Source organism: Chiroxiphia lanceolata, chromosome 1, assembly GCF_009829145.1.
Source record: "Chiroxiphia lanceolata isolate bChiLan1 chromosome 1, bChiLan1.pri, whole genome shotgun sequence".
In the NCBI taxonomy this organism is placed as follows: Eukaryota; Metazoa; Chordata; class Aves; order Passeriformes; family Pipridae; genus Chiroxiphia; species Chiroxiphia lanceolata.
The window spans coordinates 150227820-150252881 of record NC_045637.1 but is presented as its reverse complement, the minus strand read 5'-3'; the positions used below and the strand labels follow the sequence as shown (position 1 = coordinate 150252881).

Below are 25062 nucleotides of genomic sequence, written 5' to 3'. Positions count from 1 at the left end.
GTGCCAAGGAGAGCAGCACAGAGCAAGCTCAGGACTAAAGGACACCCATCCTCGAGGAACTCCCTACTCCTTCTCCTTCTGAGTTCTCAGCAAATTTGCAATGCAACCAACATAATAAAAAGCACTTTGAGACTTGAACACTACAAAGGTTACTATCTACAGAGAGTGGCAGCTTATGTTAAAAAACAAATGCAAAACAGGTTTGCTGCTTAAGAAAAATATGCCATTGGTTGTTATTTTTTTTAAACAGAGACAGGGCCATTCTCTGGACCACCAAACCACACTGAAACCGAGCCCTCCCCAGGGAAGAGAGGATCTTTATTCTTACCATCAACTGCTCTACATCTGGAGACGAGCTCCCACAACACCAGTCCCATCGCATACATGTCTATCCTCAGGAACGCATCTCGTTGGAAGTTGATGGCTCCCTCTAACACTTCGGGAGCCATATACCTCCTTGTTCCCACCTGCAGAGAAAAAACACAACTCAAGTTACATTCCAGTTGGGCCCCTCAGCCTCCTCTGGCTGGAGATGAGTGACAGCTGCTCTCATTGCCCTTAAGGCCACTGCTGCTAAAGGTGCACCTCACTTGAAAAACAAGCAAAAGGGAGCTGTTTCTTCTGACACTGATTCTCATTAAGATCACTGGAGTCCAGATAAGCTACATGAAGGGAAAAGCCAAAGTGCCTGGCTACGTGTGTGATATTCATTCAGTGCACACTACAGGTCCAATTTAAACACAGCGTGGCACGCTGAGTATGGATGAAATCCTGCCCTCCCTGCATCCCACTGCTTGTTGCTCCAGCATCACACACAGCATGAGAAAATGCTGTCTTTGGAGACACACAAAACACCTGAGGTCAAGTCAGACTTGGTTATCCTAGTCATTGAAAGTCCAATCCTCTTTCACTCAAATTAAAAAAAATATATATATATATATAAAAAAGCAGAGAAGAGAAAAAATTGATATATCCTGAAATGGTAGGAGAAGGTGTTGGTTTGACAGGCCTGGGTAAAACAAGTCTCCTGCATCCACAGAAACAGTAAAACATGAACCCTGCGAAGTCCACCCTGCTCTGGTTTGCCATGGTTTGGAAAAGATCTCATCTTGTTTTCAGGGAGATTCAGTCCTCATTAGAGTACCTCCCTTGTGTGTTTACTTTAGTCCATTATGTAGGAGAATGGAGAGGACAGCAAGGGAAAAGCACCTTTTTAATATAGGAATTAAAAGACCTTTAATATTTTCCTTTAAAGAAATTCTCTTCTGTTCTTGCTGTTACCTGAGGCACTGAGGACAGGGGGAAGCCAGGATGTGGAAAGGTGTGCAAAATACAGAAATAGTCAAAAAAAAAAGGTGACAGAAATGAGGAAAGCTGGAGAAGGCTAACCCAGAAGAGAGTGTTCACTCCTTCTGAGATAAAGGTAAAAAAGGGAGACTGCACTGAAGCTGGGAATTAAGAAAACCCCAGAGACACAAGGACAGGATGATGGATTTGTTGTGCCCCAGCACGAGAGAAGAATGAGGGGCCACTCACTGTAATGCAAAGGCAGAAAATTAAGAACCCATAAAAAATGTAGTCAATTGTTTACAGAGTGCACAGCCAGCTGTGCCAATGGTCAACCAAGCAGCCATCCTGGCTGAATTCTTAAAATCAAACTAATAATTTTAAAAGTATTGATATTTGTATTGTAGAATTAATATTAATATTTAGGAGTATTAATATTTGTGTTACAGTCTAGAGAAGTATTCTGTGCAGTGGGTAGGAACTGGCTGACAGGTCACATCCAGAGGGGGGTGGCAAATAGCTCCTTCTCAAACTGGCAACCTGTCCCAAGTGGGGTCCCCCAGGGACCCACATGGGGCCCAACACTGTTTAATATCTTCCTAAATGATGAAGATCATGGGATCATGTGTAACCTGGTAAAGCTCGCTGATGATATCAAACTGAGTCAGGAAGTGGACACTTTGGAAGGGACAGACACCCTGCATGAAGACCTGGACAGGCTGGAAGGGTGAGTTAACAAGAATCTTAATAAGTTGGAGTGCTGGAGAGCAGCTCTGTGGGAAGGGTGCTGTGGGACTACAAGCTCAATGTGAGTGCACATGGAGCTGCTGTGGCAGAGGGTAAATGGGATGCTGGGCTGTGCCAACAAGGGCACACTAGAAAAAATAAAAGAGTCATTATCCTGCTCTGCTCAGCTCTTGTCAGGCCACATCTGGAATACTGCATTCAGCTTTGGTCCTTGCTACACAAAAAATATGTGGACAGGCTAGAGGGTCTGGAGAAGGGCCACAGAGATGATCAAAGGGCCAGGAAGGCTGTCTTATGAGCAAAGGCTGAGAGAACTGGTTTATTCAGCCTTGAAAAAAAAGGTTGAGGGGAGACTTGGTCACAGTGTTCCTTGTTCACAGCATTTAAAGGGTGGCTGCAAAGAAGATGGAGACTCTCTGTTTACAGGGAATCAAATGGAGATGAGGGGCAATGGGTACAAGTTACTCCTGGAAGATTCTGACTGGACACAAGAGGAAAGTTTTTCACAATGAGAACAATCAGCCATTGGAATAATCTCCCCAGGAAAGTGGTGGATACCCCAACACTGGACACTTTGAAGAGTCAGCTGGACAGGGTGCTGAGCCATCTTGCCTAGGCTGTGCTTTTGCCAAGAAAGGTTGGATCAGATTATCCTTGAGGTCTCTTCCAACACAAGATAATCTCTGATTCTATGATTCTGTGAATATTTATTACTGAAACCATAAAGAATCAACTAGCCCTGTGCCTGAAGGAGGAAGCCACCTGTCCCCAAGGCTGGGGGGCCTCACCTGCACAGTGGTCAGGAGGGTTCAAGCACTCTCCCCACTCACCAGTATTAGAGCATCTCCTGGAATGTATATCTGAGCATAAGCTCTTATGGAAAAATACATATCTCAAAGAGAATTACATGCATCTATACAAATTACCACCCCGACTCTCGAGGCGCTGTGGCAAGCCCAATTTTTTAAAATGTTAAAGATAATGATTACCTGTCCATGAGTGTCCCCTGGAGGTTTTCCAGGTTCAAACCGTACAGCTAGTCCAAAATCAGCTAGCACTGCCGTCAAGTCATTCTTCAGCAAGACATTTTTACTCTTGAAGTCCCTGTGGACGAGCCAAGAAGTAAGTTTGGGAAGGTTTTACTATGGCACACATCTAAATCACAATGCAACACAACACAACGTTGCATGTCTACAGAAGTTGAATGTCTACAGGCTTAGCAGCTCCCAGTAAATCAGCTCCTTCCTTCCTTTCTTCCCCAGATTCCCAGCATGGTCAGTGCTGACAAATTTGGCTGCCTCTCTCTGCCCTTGTCACTAAAACACAACCAAGCAGCCCTGAGTTGTCCCGCACAGAGTCAGCCGAACTCCCCACTGAATTAATCTCAAAATGAAATCTGATCTGAAGGGGCTATTTTAATTAAAGCAAGCAGTATATAAGGCACCATTTCTTGCTCCAAGCACCGGCTCTGGACCTCCAACTTCAGGCACTTCCCATTCCCAACAATAAGAACAAGACAGGTTAAGGGAGTACATTACTCATTATCCCACTAAGGATGTTTGCTCCTATCTACAAAATTAGATCTTTCTGGAAATCAGTACCTGCTGGTAGGACTCTTTCCACCCTGACTACATGCTTTAACAGACTATGGCCATAGTCATATATTAGCCTTCTGTTTTAATTGCTGGATTGATCTTCCCTGGAGAATTTGGGGAAGCAAGCAGAGAAGGGGGTGAGCCCACACTCGGACACACTGTCAGGATTGGACTGGGCAGCTGACAGGCAGGTGTTAAGCATTTGCAGTAGAGATGGTGGGTCTGTTCTTGAAGGGGACATTTGTGTCAGTCCTGTGCTGCAGTGGGATCATTTCAGGGCAGCTCAGGTGAATCTGCAGGGGCTGGAAAGGGTAGGGGGTGGAGGAAGATCACACCGAGATGCCTAACCACTCAAGCCCTGTTCCCTGGGCTTCCTGCATTTTCATCTGAAAAGGAATGTTTGGCAATCTAATTAAATTACAGACCTTAGACAGCAGATGGCAATTGTCCTGTATGCTCAGCATTATAATTTCCCTATCATCAATTCACTCGGTGACCCTGCTGATTGCAGGACATTGCGGGCCTGCACAAAATAATTAATGAGGGCAGATACAATTGTTCCACACTGGAGAGACCTGTCAAAATTCTTTGTGAAGAGAGAAACTGCTGGACCATAGAGAAGGGCTGCTCTCTGCAGCCTCAGATGCCAGAACATCAGCTCAAAGCACCGTGAGCAAAAATCATCCGGTGCCACCCAGCCCCTGATTCTGAGCTTAAAAAATCAGAAGAGAGGATTTATCCTTTCTAAGCTAAACACAGCGTGATGGGCATTTCTGGCTTGATAAGATGGGGGAAGTGGGTGTGAAGTTGAAGAGCATCATACAGCCAGTGAACCCCAGCAGAAAACAGCCTCCATCACCTCTGGGGACACAGTACAGCTTTGCAGAGCCTCCAAAACATTGGTACACATCTGTTACACAGAAAAAACCCCAGTATTTACCTAATACTTGTCATCTTAGAGGCTGTCTGCTTCCATGCTATAGCAGTTTCTGCACAGGCTTAGAAAACAGCCATCATCTAATGAGATGGATAAACTCCTTTGCTCGCTCAGCATTAGGGGATTACGCCCTCAGGATGGTACAGATTGTGCACGAGATTTTTGCGAAACAGTGGCTCAGCGAGGCCCACACAGAAACTGTCAGACAGTCTGCCTGAACAATATAGTTCTGTTGTGATGTGAGATGTAAACCAATATTATTGTATGGGCATGTGTTGCTGCTGCTCACCCTCACTGGCCCTTGGGCATGCAACAGTTAACTCCTACATCTTGATACCTGATAAAGGGATTTCCCTTTTCACTTCCTTCCCCCCCCCTATTTCCATAAATTCCCCCATTTTTCCATGCTTTCCTTCCTTCCTTCCACAAATCACCTTGAACTGGCAAGCGTTAGCTGCAGTGCAAACATATCCAGGCCAGGGAGAAGGACCTGATCCAAACCATGCCAAGTAGAATTCCCACTAACATCGCATGCATTACACCATCCTAAAATGATCACTGATAAAGGAAAGTGGCATGAAAAGAAGAAAATATTCTTCTCCATATAACGCTTCAAAACGTTAGGGAACACAGAGCAAGCAGATTATGAGTAATGGGTGCACGATCTCAATTTAGACACTAGAGATTTTATTTTCAGCTTCCACGTGGGGGCACTTTCGCACCAACAAGCGATTCCATAACCTTAATCCTCCTTACAGTGCTGGGGGCCAGTGAGGAGCTGGCTGAACCTCTGCCCAGCAGGGACTGGGGAGTTCCACCTGGCAATCCCAGCATCTGGGTGCGCACTGTGGGAAGCCTTTCAAAAATACCCCCTCCACCCCCCTCCCCAGATTTAAAATGCATTTAGTGTTTTCTTTTAAAAACAAAATTAAAAGGAGTGGGGTAATCCAAGAGAAATCCTCTGTGTCCTGAAATCCCTCTTCCGTAGGTATGTGCTAAATTCACACAAATGCTGCATTCTCCAGCTTTTGTCATTTGCTAAATGGACGAGGACACTAATGAGCACGATCTGTTGCTTTCTACAGCCTTACTCTGTTCCCCACCCTCAGGAATTTTCATCTATAAACCACTGCCTTTATTCCACAGGGACAAATGTCAGGGACACAGGGGTCAGCTCCAGGAGCAGCACAAAGGCAGCTGCAGGCTCTTTCAACAGCCCCCAGCCTCTCCAAAACCTCCAGGTTTGGGGAGGTGGGGTGTTTGGGGGGCAGGGACACCCTTGCAGAAGACAGAGATTATCTTGCCATACATAAAGCCGGTCCCACTAGATCGGGTACAAATTGCTGCAGCTGGACATGGGGTTTAAGTCCCTCCTGGATGAAATGTGGTGGGTGGCGGGGGAGTATGGCCACGGATTATGGCCTGTAGCCCGTGTAAATCCCTTCTGGAAACCGCCCCCACCCTGCCCTGCCACCAGCAAACCACTCAGGAGAGATGCTTTAGTCCAGGGCAAGCAATGTGGGACTCTGGAGAAGGGCCAAAGCAATGGGGATGGTTTAACCCACTGCTTTCTGGATCCGCACTGTCCCCATGGTGCTGCCGCCCAGGTAGGTTGAAGCATGTGCCAGGAGGTCTCAGAGGCAGGGTGGTGCCTGCTCTGGTGTCTCTCATAATCACCCTGGCATGATTTGGGCTCTATAAAACTACAGTGAAAAATAAATAGCAGCCATTTTCTGTGTTTCCAGTTTCTCCATTACTTACCTAGTGATCAAAATCTCTGTGGGAAGACACATGGTGGAGTTATCAGTCTAAACCAGGGAAAAATAGGGTCCAACTCCTGGTACAGCCATAGAAATACACAGACTATAACGTGATGATATTATCAAGCAAAGTCCTTTCAAAAAGCAGTTCTGCAGCAAACAGTATTCTCTTCCTACTACACGTCAAGAGGGAAGAGGGAAGCACCTACCCTTCGGACATTTGCCACCAACTACTACTAACCATACTATTTCATGGATGTGACACTTATTTGCTTTTTACCATTTCATGTGTGGTTGAAAAAAATTCTTGTCAGCATAGGATTTGTTGGGTTAAAAGGCATTTAATTCCTAAAGGCACAACCTCCTCCTCCATTCAACAGCATCATTTTAAAGACGCTGTGAATGTTTGCACGCAGCACCTGAATGGTATCAATGAAAGAGGTCATACCTGTGTGCTATAGCAGGTTTGTGTCCTTCACCTTTGCACCAAGGGACGTCTTCATGAAGGTAGGACAAGCCACGGGCCATTGTTTCTGCAACATGGCAGAGCTCATTCCAGCTGATAATGTTGCCCTTCAGGTAATCCGTCAGAGAGCCCTGCGGAACAGGACACTGTCAGTTCTTAATCCCAGATCCTGCTATGTGACAGATGTGCCAAATCATCAGTTTAGAGAATGGTTTGGAGAGTGCTCGAGAAATTTGAACCTTGATTTAACAGGGGTGAAAAAATCACCAGTGGAAGTAAAAGAAGGAGAAATAAAAATCAGGAGCGTTCATCAATTTTCAGCCCTTGACAGCACAGACCTCCTGATGTCTGCTTATTTGCCAGGGAAAAGGAGGGAGGTAAGGATGGGAAAAAAATCATCTCAAACCAGAGCAATTCATTTAACCTAAAAATGGGGAAAGCCTTCCATGCAAGAAGATCATGCATGGTATCAGCTGGTTGTGGCAATGATTGACTCACTAGACCTTGGATTTAACAGAGGGATAACGCTGCTGGCTCAACCCTGGATTTGCACATGTTTGTTTTATTTTAAGTGTTAGTCATATTTCATAACTAAAGCAGTCCATGAAAGAGGAGATGGGACCCAAGTCTCAAAACCAAACACAGACCCCATATACAAAGGGCAAGCTAGGTCTGCAATGGTCTGTGACACCCAGCTCCCACGAGCTCCTCCACACACATTAAGAGATGGTGGCTACCACATACATGAGCTGTGGCCTTTTGTGTCTCTCTCTCTTCCTAGGTCCCACCTTTATTAATCCTGTGTTTGTGTAGGAAAGCCTTGAACGCTAAAGGAAGGGTCTTTGAAGGAGGGGAGCAGGAGCACTTCACGACCACATAGTCATGGCCCACCAGGAACAGACTGGATAGATTACAGGGGAGCTTCTGGGTGAATATTAGACACCAAATCCTACTGCTTCACAACCAGCTGTCTCTCTGTCTTTCCAAAATGTACATGCAATGATACATTACCTTGTCGTGGAAAGCCGTGATTAGCCAGAGCTCTGTTTCCAGGTTTGTCCCTCTTTTCTCTGCTGCGATAAATTGCAAAAGGTTCTCATGCTTCATGCCAGGAGTGTTGAAAATCTCCCTCTCACTCTGCCAAGATTGCTTATCCTAAAGCAGGGAGAAATGCACCATCAAAGATCATGTTTCCCTTTAAAGCAAACAGCTCCTTCAGTTCAGTCAGAGCTGCTCACAGTAGTCTTAAAATCACCTTCCAATGTTCGGATCTGATGCATCCCTTCACAAAGAGGCTGCTTCCCTAAAGAGTAGATGCTGGAGAAAGGCTGGAAGTTGCTGTTCTTAGTCTCTCCTCTCCAAAATTATCCTCAGATATTCCTAAAGCCCATGTGTGGAAAGGGGGGAGGAATTCAAACTCAACCTCACTGAGAAATAAGATTTCCTAAAGATGCTTGCAAGAATAAAGCCTGTGCATACAGTACCCAGATCTGCCTTGTAGCTGTAATTGTTGCAATTGCAAAATCTAATCTAGGCTCTTTTGAATATTTACTAGTAGGTCACAGCTGGCTTGGACAGAAGATGTGCAAATCTCCTTTAGCAACGCTATGACAACAAATACGGGGTGAAAAAGTAATGAAGAAGGAGACAGTGGAGGAGCACAAAGATGTTCTAGCCATTCTTCTATCATTTGACTTTTGCTTGCTTTTTTCTTTTCATCTGCAATTCCTAGAGAATCAAGTCAGGACTGTTCAAAGGTTTCCTAGAGCAGAAGACGTGAGCTGACAGAAATGCTGCAGTCCAATTAGCTCTCACAGCGCCGGGGCTCTGCCTTTGGAAGCTGTAAACTGTTTGCTAGGTTTGGGTTCAGATTTACAACCTACCCAGGCAGGACACACAAAGCCGGGGCTCTGGCCCTTTGTGTGCACTCTGGGCACTGCAGCTGCTCGCTGCCTTCCTGGACCTAAACACAGGCATTTGCTGTGAAATTAAAATACCCTGCAGGTTTCAGAATGTGCTTGGTTTCGCCCTTGTTGCAACAAGTACTACTACAGGAAGCATTTGGTAATGAGATAATGCAGAGAGAAGTGTAGGAAGGAAGGGTCCTTGAACTTTTTCCCCCAGCACGAGAGCCCAAATGCATCTTTGTTATGGTCTTAAAAACCATAATCTCCATAGGCACTTAGAGCGTCTCAGCACCGGTGAGGAAGCCTGGCAAGTGAGAACCTAATGCAGCACCCTACTCACCTGAATAGGGAAGATTTTCACTGCTACGTAGTCATTCATCAGCTGAGCCTTCCACACACAGCCAAAGCGTCCCCTTGCCTTGATCTCCAAGAGCTGCAGAGGCTTTAGGCCAACCAGGGGAGAAGGGGGTGGTGGGCCAGGGTCCTACACAAGAGAAAAACACTGTCACCACCTGAAAGTGGACTGTAAAACGAAGTGATGGGAGGAATGGAGAGACTGCATGTGGGGAAAGAAGTGTAAAGAAGCCACATTTTATTTAATACAAATCATTAAATATATTGTTTGTGGCAAGAACAGCCTGAAATTCCCTATCTTGCTCTGTAAGGTATTGGTATAGAACACATAAAATCATCTACATCTCCAAGTGTCACTTTGTGTGTTGAACTACTGCCTGCCACACTCTGGCAAAACCTGAATACTCCTACATAATAGCAAGAGCTATTTTGGGCTGTAAACCACCAATGACCTCAAGTCTACCTTCTGTCAAAAGAAGGAACCTCTTGATCTTTGTGACCCAACAGCCAACTACACCTAAAACCTCCCACTGCTTTGCACTTCATTAGGAATGTTCCACATAACCTCAGCAATGGGCAGTAAACAGGTCTGTCAGCATCATAAAGATCGTATCTGTTTAAACTCTGCATTTGTCCAGGAGAACAGTGGAACCCTGCAGGATGTGTGGGGTTGGAGCTCTGTCCTACCTGCTTTCAGATGGGAAAGGTTCACAGTATCATAGAACCACAGAATGGTTTGGGTTGGAAAGGGACCTTGAAGATCATCTCGTTCCAACCCCCCTGCCATGGGCAGGGAAACCTTCAGCTAGACCAGGTTGTTCAGAGCCCCATCCAGCCTGGTCTTGAACACGTCCAGGGATGGAGCATGCACAATTTCCCTGGGCAATCTGTTCCGATGCCTCACCACCCTCACGGTAAAAAATTTGTACCTAATATCTAATCTAAACCTACTTTCTTTCAATTTGAACCCATTCCCCCTTGTTCTGTCACTTCATGCTCTTGTAAACAGTCTTGCCCCATCTTTTCTGCAAGTTTCCTTCACGTACTGGAAGGCTGCACTTTGGTCACTCCAAAGCCTTCTCTTTTCCAAGCTGAACAACCCCAGTTGTCTCAGCCTTTCCTCACAGGAGAGGTGCTCCATTCCTCTGATCAACTTGGTGGACCTCATCTAGATTCACTCCAACAGGTCAGTGTCCTTCCTGTGTTGAGGACCCCAGAGCTGGATGCAGTACTTGAGGTGGGATCTCACCAGAGCAGAGCAGAGGGGCAGAATCCCCTCTCTTGACCTGCTGAGACCATAGTATGGGTTGTAATGGGAGAGGAGGGAGGGAGAGGTAGCAGCTCCAGCCTTCAGAAGAAACCAGAAGGCTCAAGGGACAGCAGAGCCACCAAGGACAAGTTCCTGATGGCTTTGGATGATGAGGATGACCTCCTGCATGCATTCTCTGAGGGCTCATAAAAACTGAGCCTCATCAGGGAAAGCGTCTTCCCTCATCCCATAAAGCTGGTAGAACTTTATCATCTCTCTGATCTCTGCTCCTCTACAAAGTTGTCCGAAATAAGGCAACGGGTTTGAGAGTTTGGGAGGAAGGGTGGTCATCAAGCAGGGCTGCGTAACTCCATCCTTCAGGAATCTCGGGCATGGTGATAACCCCATCAAAATCCATCAGTCTAACACTAACACAGAGGACAACTGTACCACCAACTTCCAAAAATAGAGAAGAAAAGTTAGGCCACCAGAAAAGAGAGAAGCAGAAGCAGATTTGAACATACACTGAGCAGCTGCCGTGCCTTTTGTAAGGCCCGAATAAAGGGGAGCAACTCCCTCACCTCAATAATGTCGACGTGCCCGTAGGGAGGTTTGCGGTGCCGGTACATCCAGAACGCCAGGAGGATGGCCATGGAGAGGACTGCGATGGGGAGCAGGGAGTACACCAGGATATTGAGCAGGGAGGGCGTTGGTGGCGGCGGTTCGTAGATGACTGCGAGAAATGAGCAGGGTAAATGAGGGAAAAGGACCCTTCAGGCAAGCAACAGCACTGGCAGCTACACACATAGATGTAACCAAACCCCATCCATCCTTCTGCTCCAAAGCTGATAATGCTTATTGGTGTGTCCCGTCACACCCAACACTATTCACAAGGCCCCATGGTTTTCTCTGCTCCACATGGCTGTCAGTAATGGAGTTACAATGGTCCAAACCACACTTTGCAAGCTGAGCCTCCATCTGACCTTTATTTAAGATAGGTATTTCTTGCTGGTGTACATAAAAGCAGAACATTTCCTGCTCTTAACCCTTCCAAATGTATTAAGAGAGCATGAAATCCCTTGCAGCTTTGCTTTGCCTTTTACAGTGATTGACAAGTTGTCAGTTTTTAGTAAAATGCTGCCGGAGCCACAATCAAATGCACTATTCCCACAGTAGTTCTTGTTCCAAATTACATCAGTGCAGTTGAGACACAAACAATGGGAATACTAAATGGAGCCATGTTGCTATGTTGGAGACAGGGAAGGAAAAAATAGCAAGACTTGCCAAATCAAACAAAAAACTGTGAGAGAAAGAATATTTGCCACTAGGTTGCTAGGGGTACATTAATGACAGGAGATAATAAAACCCATGTAAACAATTAAAAAACAAACAGGAAAGCCCAGGAAAATCTGGCAATGGTCTATTGGAACATCTCAGCAAATGCAGGTAGTTCATAGCAGAAGAAACCATCCTATGGAAAAGATTCACCTGCCTTAATAGTTTTTATTGAATGATACTTTAGAAAGTGTTCAAGAATCAACATTTTTCTATTAGCCTCTGAAGAAGGCTGCTATTACTTTTCTTCCTTGATGTATATCCACAGACTCTGAAAGCTGACACACACACCACCCCCCATTCCCTTTCAATCCCCAAACTGACAAAATAGAATGAAATGCAAAAATCCCAAATGCTCAAGGTATTTGGAGACCTGTGACCTATGAAAACTAACGGAGAGAGTGTCAAATACCTTTTAAGAGTTTGAGGCTAGTTCCATGCTGTATAAATCACTCTGCCCTCTTCCCCTTGTGCAGGACTTTGTTTTGTAATATCCCACCGTGAATCGTCCACCATAAAGAAAACCTAATCCTTTTTGATGGTATCCCAGTTATTGGTACAACAGGCTTTACCCACAGAGTGAAACAACCTCAAAAAACTGCTACTAAAGAACTGTAGCAAAAGGATTTATGGACTTTGTAACCAAAACATCCAACAATTCAATGTTGGCATGAAGCTGAGTCAGAGGAGGTTTAGGTCAAATATTAGGAAAAGGCTCTTCACCCAGAGGCTTGTCGGACACTGGAATAGAGTTCCCAGGGAACTGGTCATGGCCTCAAGCCTGACAGAGTTCAAGTGACATTTGGAGAACACTCTCACACACATGGTGGGATTCCTGGGGGTGTCCTATGCAGGGCCAGGAGTTAGACTCGATGATCCTTGTGAGTCACTTCCAACTCAGGACATGCCATGCTTTTATGAAAGTCATCAGAAACTGGGTCTAGAGGAAGAGATCCCAACTCCCCCTCCTCCCGGTCACTCACCTTCTGGGCCGGTGACTTCAGGCAAATGGGTAAATTTCTCATTGCAATAGTTGCCCTCGCAGCAGCAGAAAAACACTTGAGGGTTTTCTTCTGTGGCTACGCACTCCTGCCTGCACCAGGGAGGGACAGACACGGCAATTAAGGAAAGAGAAAAACAAGATCAGCCAACTTCTGCCTCTTGTCTTTGGCCACCAACCCGCCCCAAACTGTCCTCTCCACACACCTTCTCCTGCGCCTGCGCTGAACAGATCAGCAGTCTCCACTTACAGAAAACAACTTGGCACTCAAATACCCCAGTGGATAGCAAAGACCCTTGAAAAGACCGTAAAGGAAACAAATGCTTCCACATGTACTGAGGGGCATTAGACGGCGAGTAATAAATAACAGCCGCCGCTGCTAACGCAAGGAGAAGGAGAAAAACGACGGAGAGACGCCTCGGTCCCTGAACAATGCCCTTCCCACAGCCCAGATGTATGCTGCCAGGGGAGAGAAGTATTTGATCATGCAATTAAAGATTGTACCATAAAGCACATGTGACAAGGGCTGAGCTAAGACTGCTCCCACAGTCCTGAGCATCACCAGCTCTACACACTCGAAGGGCAGCAGACGCCAGCAGGAACAGCCCTGCTGCTGCAGGCAGGAGGGAGGTTGTAGGTTCAAGGGCATGTAGTGATAGGACAAGGTAATGGCTTCAAACTGAAGGAGTGCAGGTTTAGATCAGATACTAGGTACAAATTATTTACTGTGAGGGTGGTGAGGCGCTGGAACAAGTTGCCCAGAGAAGTTGTGGTTGCCTCATCCCTGGAAGTGCTCACAGTTGTTGCATGGAGCTTGGTGCATCCTTGGTCTTATGGAAGGTGTCCCTGCCCATGGCAGGGGGTTGGACTGAGATAATCTTTAAAGGTCCCTCCCAACCCTAATCATTCTACGATTCTATGATTCTCATTTTGGTTTTTTGGGGGGTTTTTTCAAGTTTAATTTTCAAGTGCCATCTCCTCCTTTAAAAATCTTATTCCTGCATAAAAACCTTTAAGAAAATCAGGTTGCAGCTCCCATTTTCTGCCTTTGCCTGTTATCCAGGTAGTGCTACAGCCTTTCCAGCACTGAGATTTCCTTCCACATTGTGCAAGGCGTTAGGGGATCTCCACGGATCAGACCAACTCCACTTTCACACATCCTCCCTCTCCCCACAGATCAATGCCAAAAGAGATGTGCAGTGATTTTTGCAGTGCTCTAGCAGTAATTTCTTTCTAGTTCTTAAATGCTGCTTCCCTTCCCAGCCTCCTTTTGCTATGCTACCCTCTGCTTTTAGTTATTAGGTTTGCAAAGCTGCTCTCCACAGAGAGCTGTATCAAACTATTTCCTGAAGCCCAGCTAAATTATATGCATAACTTCCTTCCCTCAACCACTTGGAGGAAGTAGCAAAACAATCATATGTGTTTGACATTATAACTCATTTCTGAATCCATGCCAAGCCTCCCTTTCTGTGGTATCACTGACACACTGCCACGAGAAGAACAGGAAGGGCTCTCTTCAGTCTTAACACTGGGTAGTTTTCGGTGCTTTATTCCTCTTGGGGGGAAAAAAAACTGGCTATAGCCAAACTGTCTCCTGCAAGGTCTCAGCTAGGAAGCACTTGGTTTGTTTTTCAGGCTTTTAATTTTTGCTTCAAAGCAAAAAATCAGCCATTTGACAAATGAACAAAGATGTTTCAACAAGTTAAACATGTTTCCAGATGCTTTTTCATGAAATCAGATAACAAGCCCTTTGGATTTAACAGCATCAGTGTTGGAGTCTTCAATAGAAAACACATCCTTTGCTAAATCTGTTGGTTAAGAAATCAAGCTAATGAGCGAAAACAGCCTGTTCCACATCTGCAATTCATTATCCCTGTCTTTGAGTTGGTGTACGCTCAGGGAAGCCACCCAGGTACGTATGACATGTTATACTTAGCAAATATTACAAATGAGCATTACGGTCGGAATGACACATTTTTCTGTGGCAGTGAGGGCACGTTTCAGAGTGTTTCACGTGCTCACATCCAAGGGAAGGTGTACATGACCTCCCCCGTGGGTCTGTGTAAATAAACGAGAGCACACAAGTTGATTTTTAAACACTACCTTTTCCCCATAACCTTAAATGTACATGTGCCACGTTCTTGTTTCCTTAAGATAAAGAACAGAGTAAGGAGCCGTCACCCTCGACGTCCCAACTCTTGCACTCCTTAATTTTTCCACCTTCCAGCAACAAGAAGGCAGCACTTGGCACATGCTGCCTGTGCTCCGAGAGCACCAGCAGCCAGCAGAACAGGACCATGCCCTCTATCCAGGGAGATACGAGCACAGGTGCGTCTCCCAAGGCTGCTTCCAGGAGCTCAGCATCCAAAGGTGCCAAAGGCAGAAACAAAAAGGGCATCAGCACAGAACCATTGATCAAAAAATCATCTTTTTAGCCATTTTTGCCATATTGGGATGCATGAATGTCTGCCAAGGGCACTCAAGGGAAGAGAAAAAGTAAAAAGGACTGGATTTAAAGAGCCTTTACTCCTTTACTTATTAAAGCTAACCTTTATTTCAACTGTTGCTTTTGACACTTGTACTGTTTGTTAATTCTCAGAAGATCATTTAGCTTTGCCCTGGAACTTGTGGCTTTGAAGAGTCAGGCTATGGGATACTGGATACTCAATTCCAGGGCTGCAAAAGGCTGGTGAGGAGCCCTGGAAAGTTTTTACCATTATAACAGAGCAACACATTATGACAAAGTTTAAGAACCACTACATCCCTGCAGAGACACTCAGTGACAATACAAGTGTCACTGGATACGAGAGCAGGCACTGAAAGGAGAAATCTGTTTACAGTAAACACTTCTGCCTGGAAGTAGGAAAATACAGTGACCTTCTGTTCTCAGAAGGATCGGCATTAGGATGACTAATGGACCAAGGAGGATTGATTTATTGGGAAAGAAGAAAAAATTTAACTATATATAGAGCTTGGCTCCTCAATTGGCAAGGGAATAGGTGTGGTGGGAAAGCAACCCTAGAGCTAATAATAGAATGAAGATGAGGAAAAACTCACAGTCGAGATAAGCTAAGACAATGGGCACAAAAGCAGGGAAAGTGTACAGCACCGAAGGGAGAAAACTCTTTAGCCATGGGACAAATCTAGTCCCAGCTCAACCCCACAGTGCAGGACCCGATGCCCTAAAACTTTTGGAACAAGAAGCTACAAAGACGCGTAACTGGGAATTTCACAAATGTGAGCTCAGCTCATATTGGTGGTATATCAAGGGAAGTCCTTGAATTTTATGTTGCTAACCCTTATTGAAAGCGTTGGGCTTGGCTTAGTTGGGTGGTCATTGGGGTTTTTTTTAAGAGAAACACTGAGCCTAGAGCTACTGAACACTGCCCTTTTCAACGGCGAAACTTCAGACGGCTGTTTTCTTTAGCTGTAATTCTTTTCCCCTCTGTGGAATTGCATCAAGGGAAATGAGAAAAGACTAGTTAATTTTCCCAGCTATTTAATGAGGCTGGAGCCTTCGTACTACAAAACCTCACTCCTTTTCAGATCACTACAGGCAGCAACACACAAACCCACATGTTGCTTTTCCTGCCTCACTCTTTCTCCCAGCCCATCTCTCCGACTCAGCCAAAGAACAAACTTTTTGCAGCATCACAAACACCAGAATACCTCAATCCCTAACCACCCCCATATATCTGTGCTTTTCTAGACAGCTCCAAATGATTCCAAGTTTTCCTTTATATCACCAAATGCTCTTGTAAGAACATGTTGCTCTTCACTTGATGGTACAGGACAGGCTTTTCAATGAATGCCAGAACTATCAAAGCTTTGCTAAGGAAAAAACAGAACCCAAACAAAACACAAAACCCCTAAAAGTGCCTTTTGCAGCTTCTATTTAGAACATCAAAGCAGGTAAGTGACAATTCTGAGAGCTGCATTAGCAACAGAAGTAACTAGAGGGGATGAATGGGTCAATGGACTTGGACTTGCTTTCTTTTCCTCAATGCACAAATTATGAGCCTTTACATTTAGAGGAACAGTTAAACCTGTATTTAGATAAACCAGCTAGGCCATTACCTGTCATAGCAGTTGAAGTCATCTAACCAGCAGCCTTTCTTCACCAGCTCGATGGAGCCCGAGTTGTTTCTCCAGGAGGCGTAGCAGTGGAGCCGCTTGTCCTTCTCCCCCTCGCAGCGCTCCACGCCGCTCTGGTTGGTCTTCTCCAGCTCCCAGTTGGCATTGTAGTAGATGCACTCCCTCGTCTCAGCCTCCCCATGGCCCGGCCCTGAAGAAAAATTCAAACCCCAAGAATGTTCAGGTAAAATCAGAAATAGATACTGGGAAACACATCTCTGCGTGTTTCCGTTTTGGGTGATGCATACATTTGATTCCCTGGGAGCTAAACAGCTCATCAGTGAGAGCTTCAGCACAGCATGGAGATTATTCTTCTTCTCTGGTGTGAGGTGGGAAATGGAGAGGTCAGGTTTGCCTAAGATCACAACAGGAGCTCATGGTGAAGTCAAGAGCCCAGCTGAGACCTCCCCAGATCTCCTCTGGCCAGTGTGTCAACCACAGGACCTTAAAAAGGGGATACATGTGCAACCCATACCCAGTATTCTCTAGCCACAGAAACCCTGTTTGGGAATAAACAACCTCCCAGGGTGCTACTTGATGCTTGTTGGCTCTTCACACAACAGAGTCACTCTCACTCCTCACCACTGTTCTGGAAAACATCACGTAAAAATAAATAGTTGCTTACATGAGTAGGACATAACTGAGAACAGAAAACGTTCATCCCACAGAGGAGGGCCAGACCATTCCTCACTTAGGTCCGAGTTCAGGCTTATTTGAGTAAGTCTCCATATGATAAATGAAATATTTTTAGCTGCAGATGACACAGCTCATGGTGCCTCTCTACTCATGCCAAAGGACCATGGGTTCCTACTGCCCCTAGGGAAACAATTCCTTCATAGACACCACAGGGCAGAACTGAAACATGATTGCAGACACATCCATTAAAAATAGAGTCAAGTAAGGGAACACTGATATCTGCAGGTGACCTGTTTTGTCCTAAACCTTAGAAATCCTCTCCTCATTTGGAAATATTCTGCTTTGTGGCATTTTGAGGAATAGTTTAAAACAAAACGAAGAATGAAACAAACACAATTTGTAAGTAGACAAACAGAAAAGGCACCATGAGCCTTGTACCATGAAGCTCATGATTCCATAAATCCTGAAATGTCCTGCAGCCATCTCTCTTTAGGATTACCCAACCTAAGGCAAGGTGAGACCCAGCCATTATTTTGATGGATTGTAGTCATGGAAAAAGCAGGTATCCCAATAAAACGTGTTGACAACTGGGTAGAAAACACAAAGAGATCCCACAGGATGGTGAAATGAAAGTTCTCTGCTCTTAGAATAGCCAGACCTCTGTAAACTGTAGAATTACACTTCTGGCTGGAAAATTTTGCAGTGCTTTCATGACTATCCTCTCCGAAGGTCGTGCAACCTTTAATGTTGAGATTAAGGCACTCTGGACGATCCATATGCAATCTAGCCTGTGATTCCTGCTCAACATGGCAAACCAGCCCCTTCTGAGAGGTCTCTGCAAGTGGATGCAATTCAGTCTTCATAAGACACTGAGCAGAAAGTGGCTGAGAGCTGGCAGAGAAAGCACCCAGCACAGGTACCAGTTCCAGATACCTCCTGTGTCTTCATCAATTCCATACTTGAACATCCATCCACTGATGTAAGTACCCTCACAACACCCAGTTGGAGAAGGGAGTATTAGTTCCAATGGAAGATTCAACACATCAAGTTAAACAACTTGTCCCAGGTGATCAGGATTCTATGGGGAGTCTGACCTGCCCTTCCACAGCCTGTAGCTCCTCAAGCTGTCCAGTCTCCAATCAGAATTCACCTCCAATTATGCAGTGCATGGAGAGCCCTTTAGAGATGGTGCTTGAGAAAGATTTCTTTCAAGCTATTCAGTGTAGCCTGATCTGCTTTAGGGAATCAACCTCCAACTGCCCCACAGGCATCAAGAAAGGAATGCAGGTGACCTGACACAGAGTAGAAATAGAACTGCAAGAAGGTTGCAGAAGAAACCACAGTTTCTGCACAAGCTAGGGGTGATGCATCCAGTCTGCTCCCAGTCCCAACACCTGGACTCAGCAATGGGTAATTTCCATGGTACAGAGCAAACTCATCACACTAGGAAGATGTCTTTGCAGGCTGAAGAGGTGTTCAATCCCTCAATAACACTTTTTTTGGGGAAGAACGTTTAATCTGCATCGTGGGAGAGACTACAAGGGAGTAGGGGTATGAGAATGTCATAAAGCTGACTTTTGAAACTGGAAATTATATTCAAAGCACACACGGACGAGCTCAATATCAATAGCACCTGCAGGCTTTATCAGTGCTTGCAAAGCTCCATCAGAGTTTTCCTCTGACAAGTTGCTTACTATAATGAAAACAACCTACCAATATCCCTCAACACAGAACAGTGTCAATATTGACACTCCTTGTTAAAGCCTTGATATTTGTTCTCTTGATACTTACACCATGCTTTGTTAGGGCAGATTAAGCATTTTTGCTAAATACCAGTTAAATCAGCAGGAAAGTAAAGGAGCTTTTTTTTGGGGGGGGGGGGGGCGGGAGCAGGGGGAGAGAGGGAGATACATTTTTATTTGTAAAGAGAAGAATAAATATCTTGGCTTCATGGAGTCATAGATGTTTTGGGTTGAAATAGACCCTTAAAGGTCATGTAGTCCAACCTCTCTGCAATGAGCAGGGACATCTCCAACTAGACCAGGTTGCTCAAAGACCCACCCAACGTGGCTGTGAATGCTTCTAGGGATGGGGCACCCACCACCTCTCTGGACAACCTGTGTCAGTGTTTCCCCACCCTCATTGTAAAATGCTCCTTCACTGTAATACATCACATGGCTTCCAGCTAATACCTGATAGCTAATACTCACTATCACCTTCTGCTCTACTCCTGGAAATACATTTTGTAATATCATTTTCATCATCCCAAACTGAATCTTGCTTTGGATCAAGATGGAAATTTCCTCTCCCTCCCTAACTCTGTCTCCCAGAAAGCTGGAAGGTTTAATGAACCATTTTACTGCAAATCAGCCCCAAAATCTAATCCTGGCTCAGCCACCTCTATCTGTAACCTCAAGAAATACTGTGTAGCCTCTGTTTTCTCCACCTGCAACAACGGCCGATGCAATGCACATAGCTGCAGCGAGATTTGATATTTCCACTGTGCTTTGAAAAGGGGATGTTGAAAAGATATGAAGTTGTATCAGCTCTGGGACCAGCAAACCGAGGCTGCTAAATCCTGTGCTGAGCCCAGACTCCCTTCCCCCAAGACAGTTGTCTTTTCTGGAACAAATTTCAGCTGAAGACTAAGAGCTGCTTGCAAACATGCAAACCCAACTCTGCAAACAGCAACCGTGCCAGGAAAAAGGCCTTTCCCAGCTTTCCCCCCGCTGTCAAAGTTTAGATGAGTTGAATAAAAGCATGCATAAAGTTTTGGATGACTAAATATATGTATGCTTTCTTTAAAGCAGCTCTTAAGGATGCTTGCATTAAGAAGACACTTTAAAAACCTATGTGTTTGTTGCCTGCTCTCAGATCTTTTTAAAAGCCATTTGGTAGGATCCTCACCCTGCTGGGTGCTCAAGACTGCAAGAAACCCTCCTGTTTGTGCCCAAGATGGTCTCAGCAGGAAGGGGCACGGCTCCAGGTCTGGGTATTAATTTACCTGCTGCTTTAGCTCATCAAGAAACACTCACACCTTGCTCTGTAATGGATCACGCAGAGACCAAAGTTTGCAGCTAACTGCCTGTTCTGCCCTCGCTGCATTAAAACCCTCAACTGAACAGAGGGAGGGAGAATCAAAACAGGGGTTTGTCCCTTTGAGGGAGATAGGTGGGGTAGTGACTAAGAGAAGGAAATCTGAGCTTTGTTCCTGTATCTCCATGGAGCCCTGTAGTCTTTCCTGTCTCCTCTTCCCCCCTTGGGCAATGGATACCCCCAAAGCCACTACAGGTCTGTAAGAAATGCTGAGCTGGACATTGGGTAATGGTTTTAAACTAAGAGAGAGTCAATTTGGATTAGATATAAGGAAGAAATTTTTTACTATGAGGGTGATAAAACACTGGAACAGGTTGCTCAGATTGATGGTAGATGTCTTATCCTTGGAAATGTTCACTGTCAGGTTGGACAGGGCTTTGAGAAACCTGATGTAATTGAAGATGTCCCTGATCACTGCAGATGAGTTGAACTAGATGCTCTCTAAAAGTCCCTTCCAGCCCAAATGACTCCATAATAGGCACAGATCAACCATGTCCTGCTTCTCATTTCAGCACAACCTGGCTCAAGAGAAGTGTTGTACCAAACCTGAGTATCTGAGAGAAGGGGCACAACTAATTTTGGGCAAAAGAACCTTTCCTGAAACAAAAGCCTTTCTGTGCAATCACAAACACAGCTTGGGATGGACTAAAGGGGCTGTGTCCCCCCAGACCTGCTCTCCCCTCCTCACAATGCTCTTGTCACCTCCCTCACAGCAGCCTTGGTATGCAGAAAAGCTCCTCAGCTCCTTCATTCAGTGGCACTGCCTGGTAACATCCTGCTCACACAGGATGGAAAATAAACATCCCAGGGAACTGCTCAGCTTTTGGCAGAAAGTCAGCAGGACTTGGGCACAACGAGATATAAAACATTTGCTAAGCAAGTGTTTGAATATCGCTGTTGGAACCTGGTTTAATTCATTGGGTTCCCGTTCCCCTCCTGCCTAACCCTATTCTGCCAGCCACAATGCAAAATTTGGAAAAAAAAGCTGTTTCCTACTAATGGGAGAAGGGGCTCCTGTTAGGTACAGGTAACAGGTACAATCACAGGTAGGATCTGCTGGCTCCTGCTATCCACTTGCCATTTTGCAGGGGAGATGTTTCCACCACAGCTGGGTGACTGCCTCCAGAAACTACTGGAGGTAGAACAACTGCCCTGGCAGCACTGTGCAGAAAGGCTGAGCAGGCAAACCAGGAGCATGGCTGTGGGGCAGGACATGGACATAGGGCAGGAGCACAGCATGCCCAGCAGAGCAGCCCACTATTAGCCCCAGTCCTCTCCACGGAAAAGTCTCATGCCAGCAACCAGGCAAAACCGATCGACGTTTTAATACCACGATCCACAAACAGTCATTTAAGGAATAAAGCCTGAAGTCCTGTTTGAAATCAAAGTCTAAGGAAGCATCAGGCTTTGCAGGAGCAGATGGGTTTCTGGCATCCCACTGCATCCACCCAGCGCTTCGGGGATGACGCAGTGTGGCTTCTCCTCGAACAAAAGCTGCACAGAAGTACCTTTGCACAAAATACCAAGCCCAAATAACTCCCATACATCACAACAGCAGAGGGAGGCTACCCACCATCACCCATTTTTGGGGTGGAAATCAACCTTTTGAACTTCAGTCCTGAGGAACTACCATTATGCTGATTCCCTTGGGTCAATTTTCTGCTCCAAATGACTGAAGCATCACTGGGTTTTTGCCAAGCAAGATCCCCAGCACCTATCTGAGGCACATAATGATGGGAAGAGCAGTTGAAGCACCATGTGACACAGGAGGACCTCTCGTCTCTACTTGGGAGTTGCAAGGCACAGAGGGAGCTCATTAAAAAAGGGTCCTCTTGAACTGAAGGAATTCAGCCTGCTGATGCATGGGACCCTGCTGCTGATCTGAGACTAAACTCTGCTCTCCTAATTTGGAGTGGCTGACAGATCACTGAGGCTGCATCATTATCCAACAGCTTCTAAATTATGGCCAAGATCCAGTGTGGCAACTCCAGGTCTAGGTGTTAGCAGTTGCTGCGCTCCTAACTCATAATGAGATACGTAGGGAATATCTTCCCAAAGGCTGAAGGCTGCTATAAATCTCAGCTCTTTATCTCTGCCTGTCCCCTTTTGAAAACCTAAAAAGAAAGTATATATGAAAAGATGGGATGTGTCAAAATAGTCTGCATAAACACTGAGTGATTTACCAGACAGTCTGTTTGCCTGACTGTCAAAACCACCGGGCTTTATATATGAAACTGTGTATGCAACTGAAGCTATTTGCAAACACTTCGTTATGTCCCTATATAGCTATTTGTACATGTAATTTTATAATGTAAAATGACAGAGATTGTACACTGAATTGGGGTAATTGCCCTCTAATTTGGAGGGTAATTGCATGTAGCAATTAAGCAACTGCGGATGCATTCTTGCACGTGTGATTATGAAAGTCGGGCCCTTTGTTTGAGGTTTGGGTTTGTTTTCAAGAGCTATCCCTCAAACCACAGCATGGATGAGCAGAGCTGGGAAATGAGAGGCTGCTGGGTGCTCACCTTGCAGTGCAGCATCTGCTGGGCTGAACCATTTCAGCGCCAGCTCACACCCACCCCTCCCCATCCCTCAGCGCTGCAGGGATGCTAAACTAGCCACCTCTGAACCCACAGCTGCATTCTGGCACACCCTTCAATGGGGAGACCACAATCTAAGCATATGTGGAGCACACTGAGAGGCACTAGTGGGGAGGGAAAGGCAGGGAAAGAGGACTGCTGCCCCCAACTCTCCTTTTCCCAGACACCTGCCCAGAAACTATGTGCAGCGTTGCAAATTAAAGAATTTCAAGTAGTTATTGCTAGCATTTCAGATCCCAAAATCAAGCCAGATGAAGGCTTGTAACTGGGAATGTTTGGAAAATGTTGCTCTGGAGAGACCACCCAGTTGCATCTCTACAAAATGAATATAAGATTACTAAGTGTTGCTCCAGCACTTATTCCCCAAGCGGGGTGATTTCATTCCTGCTGTACTTCAGTAATAGGGTCTAAATACGTTTTTAGGCAAAGCATCAGGGTAGTGATGACATCTGTGGTTAAGTACGTAACTGAACACGAGGATTTGAGGACTTGTTGCGTGTATTCCCTGTTCCTTCACAAAAGCCTTGAAACGATGGAGCCCCATGGAATTGAACCGAGCCCCCATGACTCTGCAGAGCCCTTTTCTCAAGCCAAAACCTCACTCCACCTTTGGGGAACTCAATAGCCAGGCATAGAATGGTCAAATACCCAGGGTCTGCCTCTTCCAACCGGCTGAATGCCAGGGTGGGCACTGCCCTGGCTAATTAGAAGCATCAACTATTGCAGAATGTTTTGGTTCTTAAGCCAGATCAGGCAAAACCGGGCCCAGGCAGCACTGAGAACAGCAAAGATGTAACACCAAGGAAAGATATTACTTGGAATTTTGTTTTCTGTCAATAGATTTGGCTTATCCCGCAGTAAAAGAGCTCCAAGTTTTCAAGTCAATCAATGGCTGTTAATCTATTATCTCAGTATATATTGCCATGGTAACCTGCAATGATGCCATTGACAACCAGCCTCAAAAGGACAGGAGGCTTTAAGTCATTTTCTTTTAAAATTAAAAAAGGAACTTTAATATTAAGAAATACATCCTCCCTGCTCACCAGGGATGACAACTCAGGGCTTCTATATTCACACCATGACTCACACTTCACAGCTTCCACGGACATCTGTGTAGCAATGCCCCCCCCCCCTACACCATATATCTCTTTTTTAACTTGGGTTTAAGTCAGTAAAAGATAACAAGGAAATTATTCAAAAGAATTAGGTCTTTACTAGAATATTCCCCTAAATTGACAGCAAAACCTGTTTTGTAAAATATAAAGAGTGTGTTTTAGGAGTCATTACTACCAGCTGGGGGAAAGGATGCAATAAAGGTTTAATTCTTCTGAATAATTTCCTTGGTATTTTAAGTCAAATAGGGTAGATAGAAAGTGGTGGATAGAAGGACCCAGAGAAGGACATGTAGCATTCCAGCTTCTCATAAGTCCATAAAACCAGGCAGATTCCTGTAGAGGGAAGACGGAGCCGAGCAAGACAAGAGCAATATTCGATTTAGTGGAATACTGAGTGTACACACACACACACACACACACACACGCACACGGCGCTGACGAGATTAATCTCTTGGCCCAAAGGGGAGGATCACTCAGGAACAGGTTTAGTAAATCATTCCTCTGGCCAGGCAGAGCGATCCAAGGAGATTTGGCCAGGTCACCGGCTGGCCTGGTGTGCAGTAGGACAGAAACATTGCCAGCAGTTAATCAATTTTTGGAAGCAGAGCATTTTTGACTTGAACTCAGATGGTCATTTCTATATTTTATTTAAAGAAGAGATCATTTTAGTTATCCATTAGAAAAATCCTATTTTGTATCATTTCAGTTAAGGACAAAGCCAAAATGTAATTACATTTCTCCCTTCGCATCGCTAACTGTATCTGTCTCCCCAAAAAAGGTTTTAGTTCTTTAATAAAACCATCAAGGAGATCAATCAAAACCATTTAATGCCGTGGTGCTT

General features: G+C 45.3%; 1 protein-coding gene across 3 annotated transcripts in view; it reads right to left on the bottom strand.

Moving 5' to 3' along the window:
• Positions 1-25062, bottom strand: part of ACVR2B (activin A receptor type 2B) — a 122006-nt gene that overhangs the window by 12011 nt on the left and 84933 nt on the right. For all 3 annotated transcript variants that reach the window (XM_032679407.1, XM_032679399.1, XM_032679416.1), the window contains 8 exons: positions 16715-16922; positions 12621-12730; positions 10884-11035; positions 9040-9183; positions 7804-7947; positions 6775-6923; positions 3024-3138; positions 329-467 (listed from right to left, as the gene is read on the bottom strand). In XM_032679407.1, coding sequence (XP_032535298.1) covers positions 329-467; positions 3024-3138; positions 6775-6923; positions 7804-7947; positions 9040-9183; positions 10884-11035; positions 12621-12730; positions 16715-16922 — 1161 coding nt within the window. The remainder of the gene's footprint in view (positions 1-328; positions 468-3023; positions 3139-6774; positions 6924-7803; positions 7948-9039; positions 9184-10883; positions 11036-12620; positions 12731-16714; positions 16923-25062) is intronic.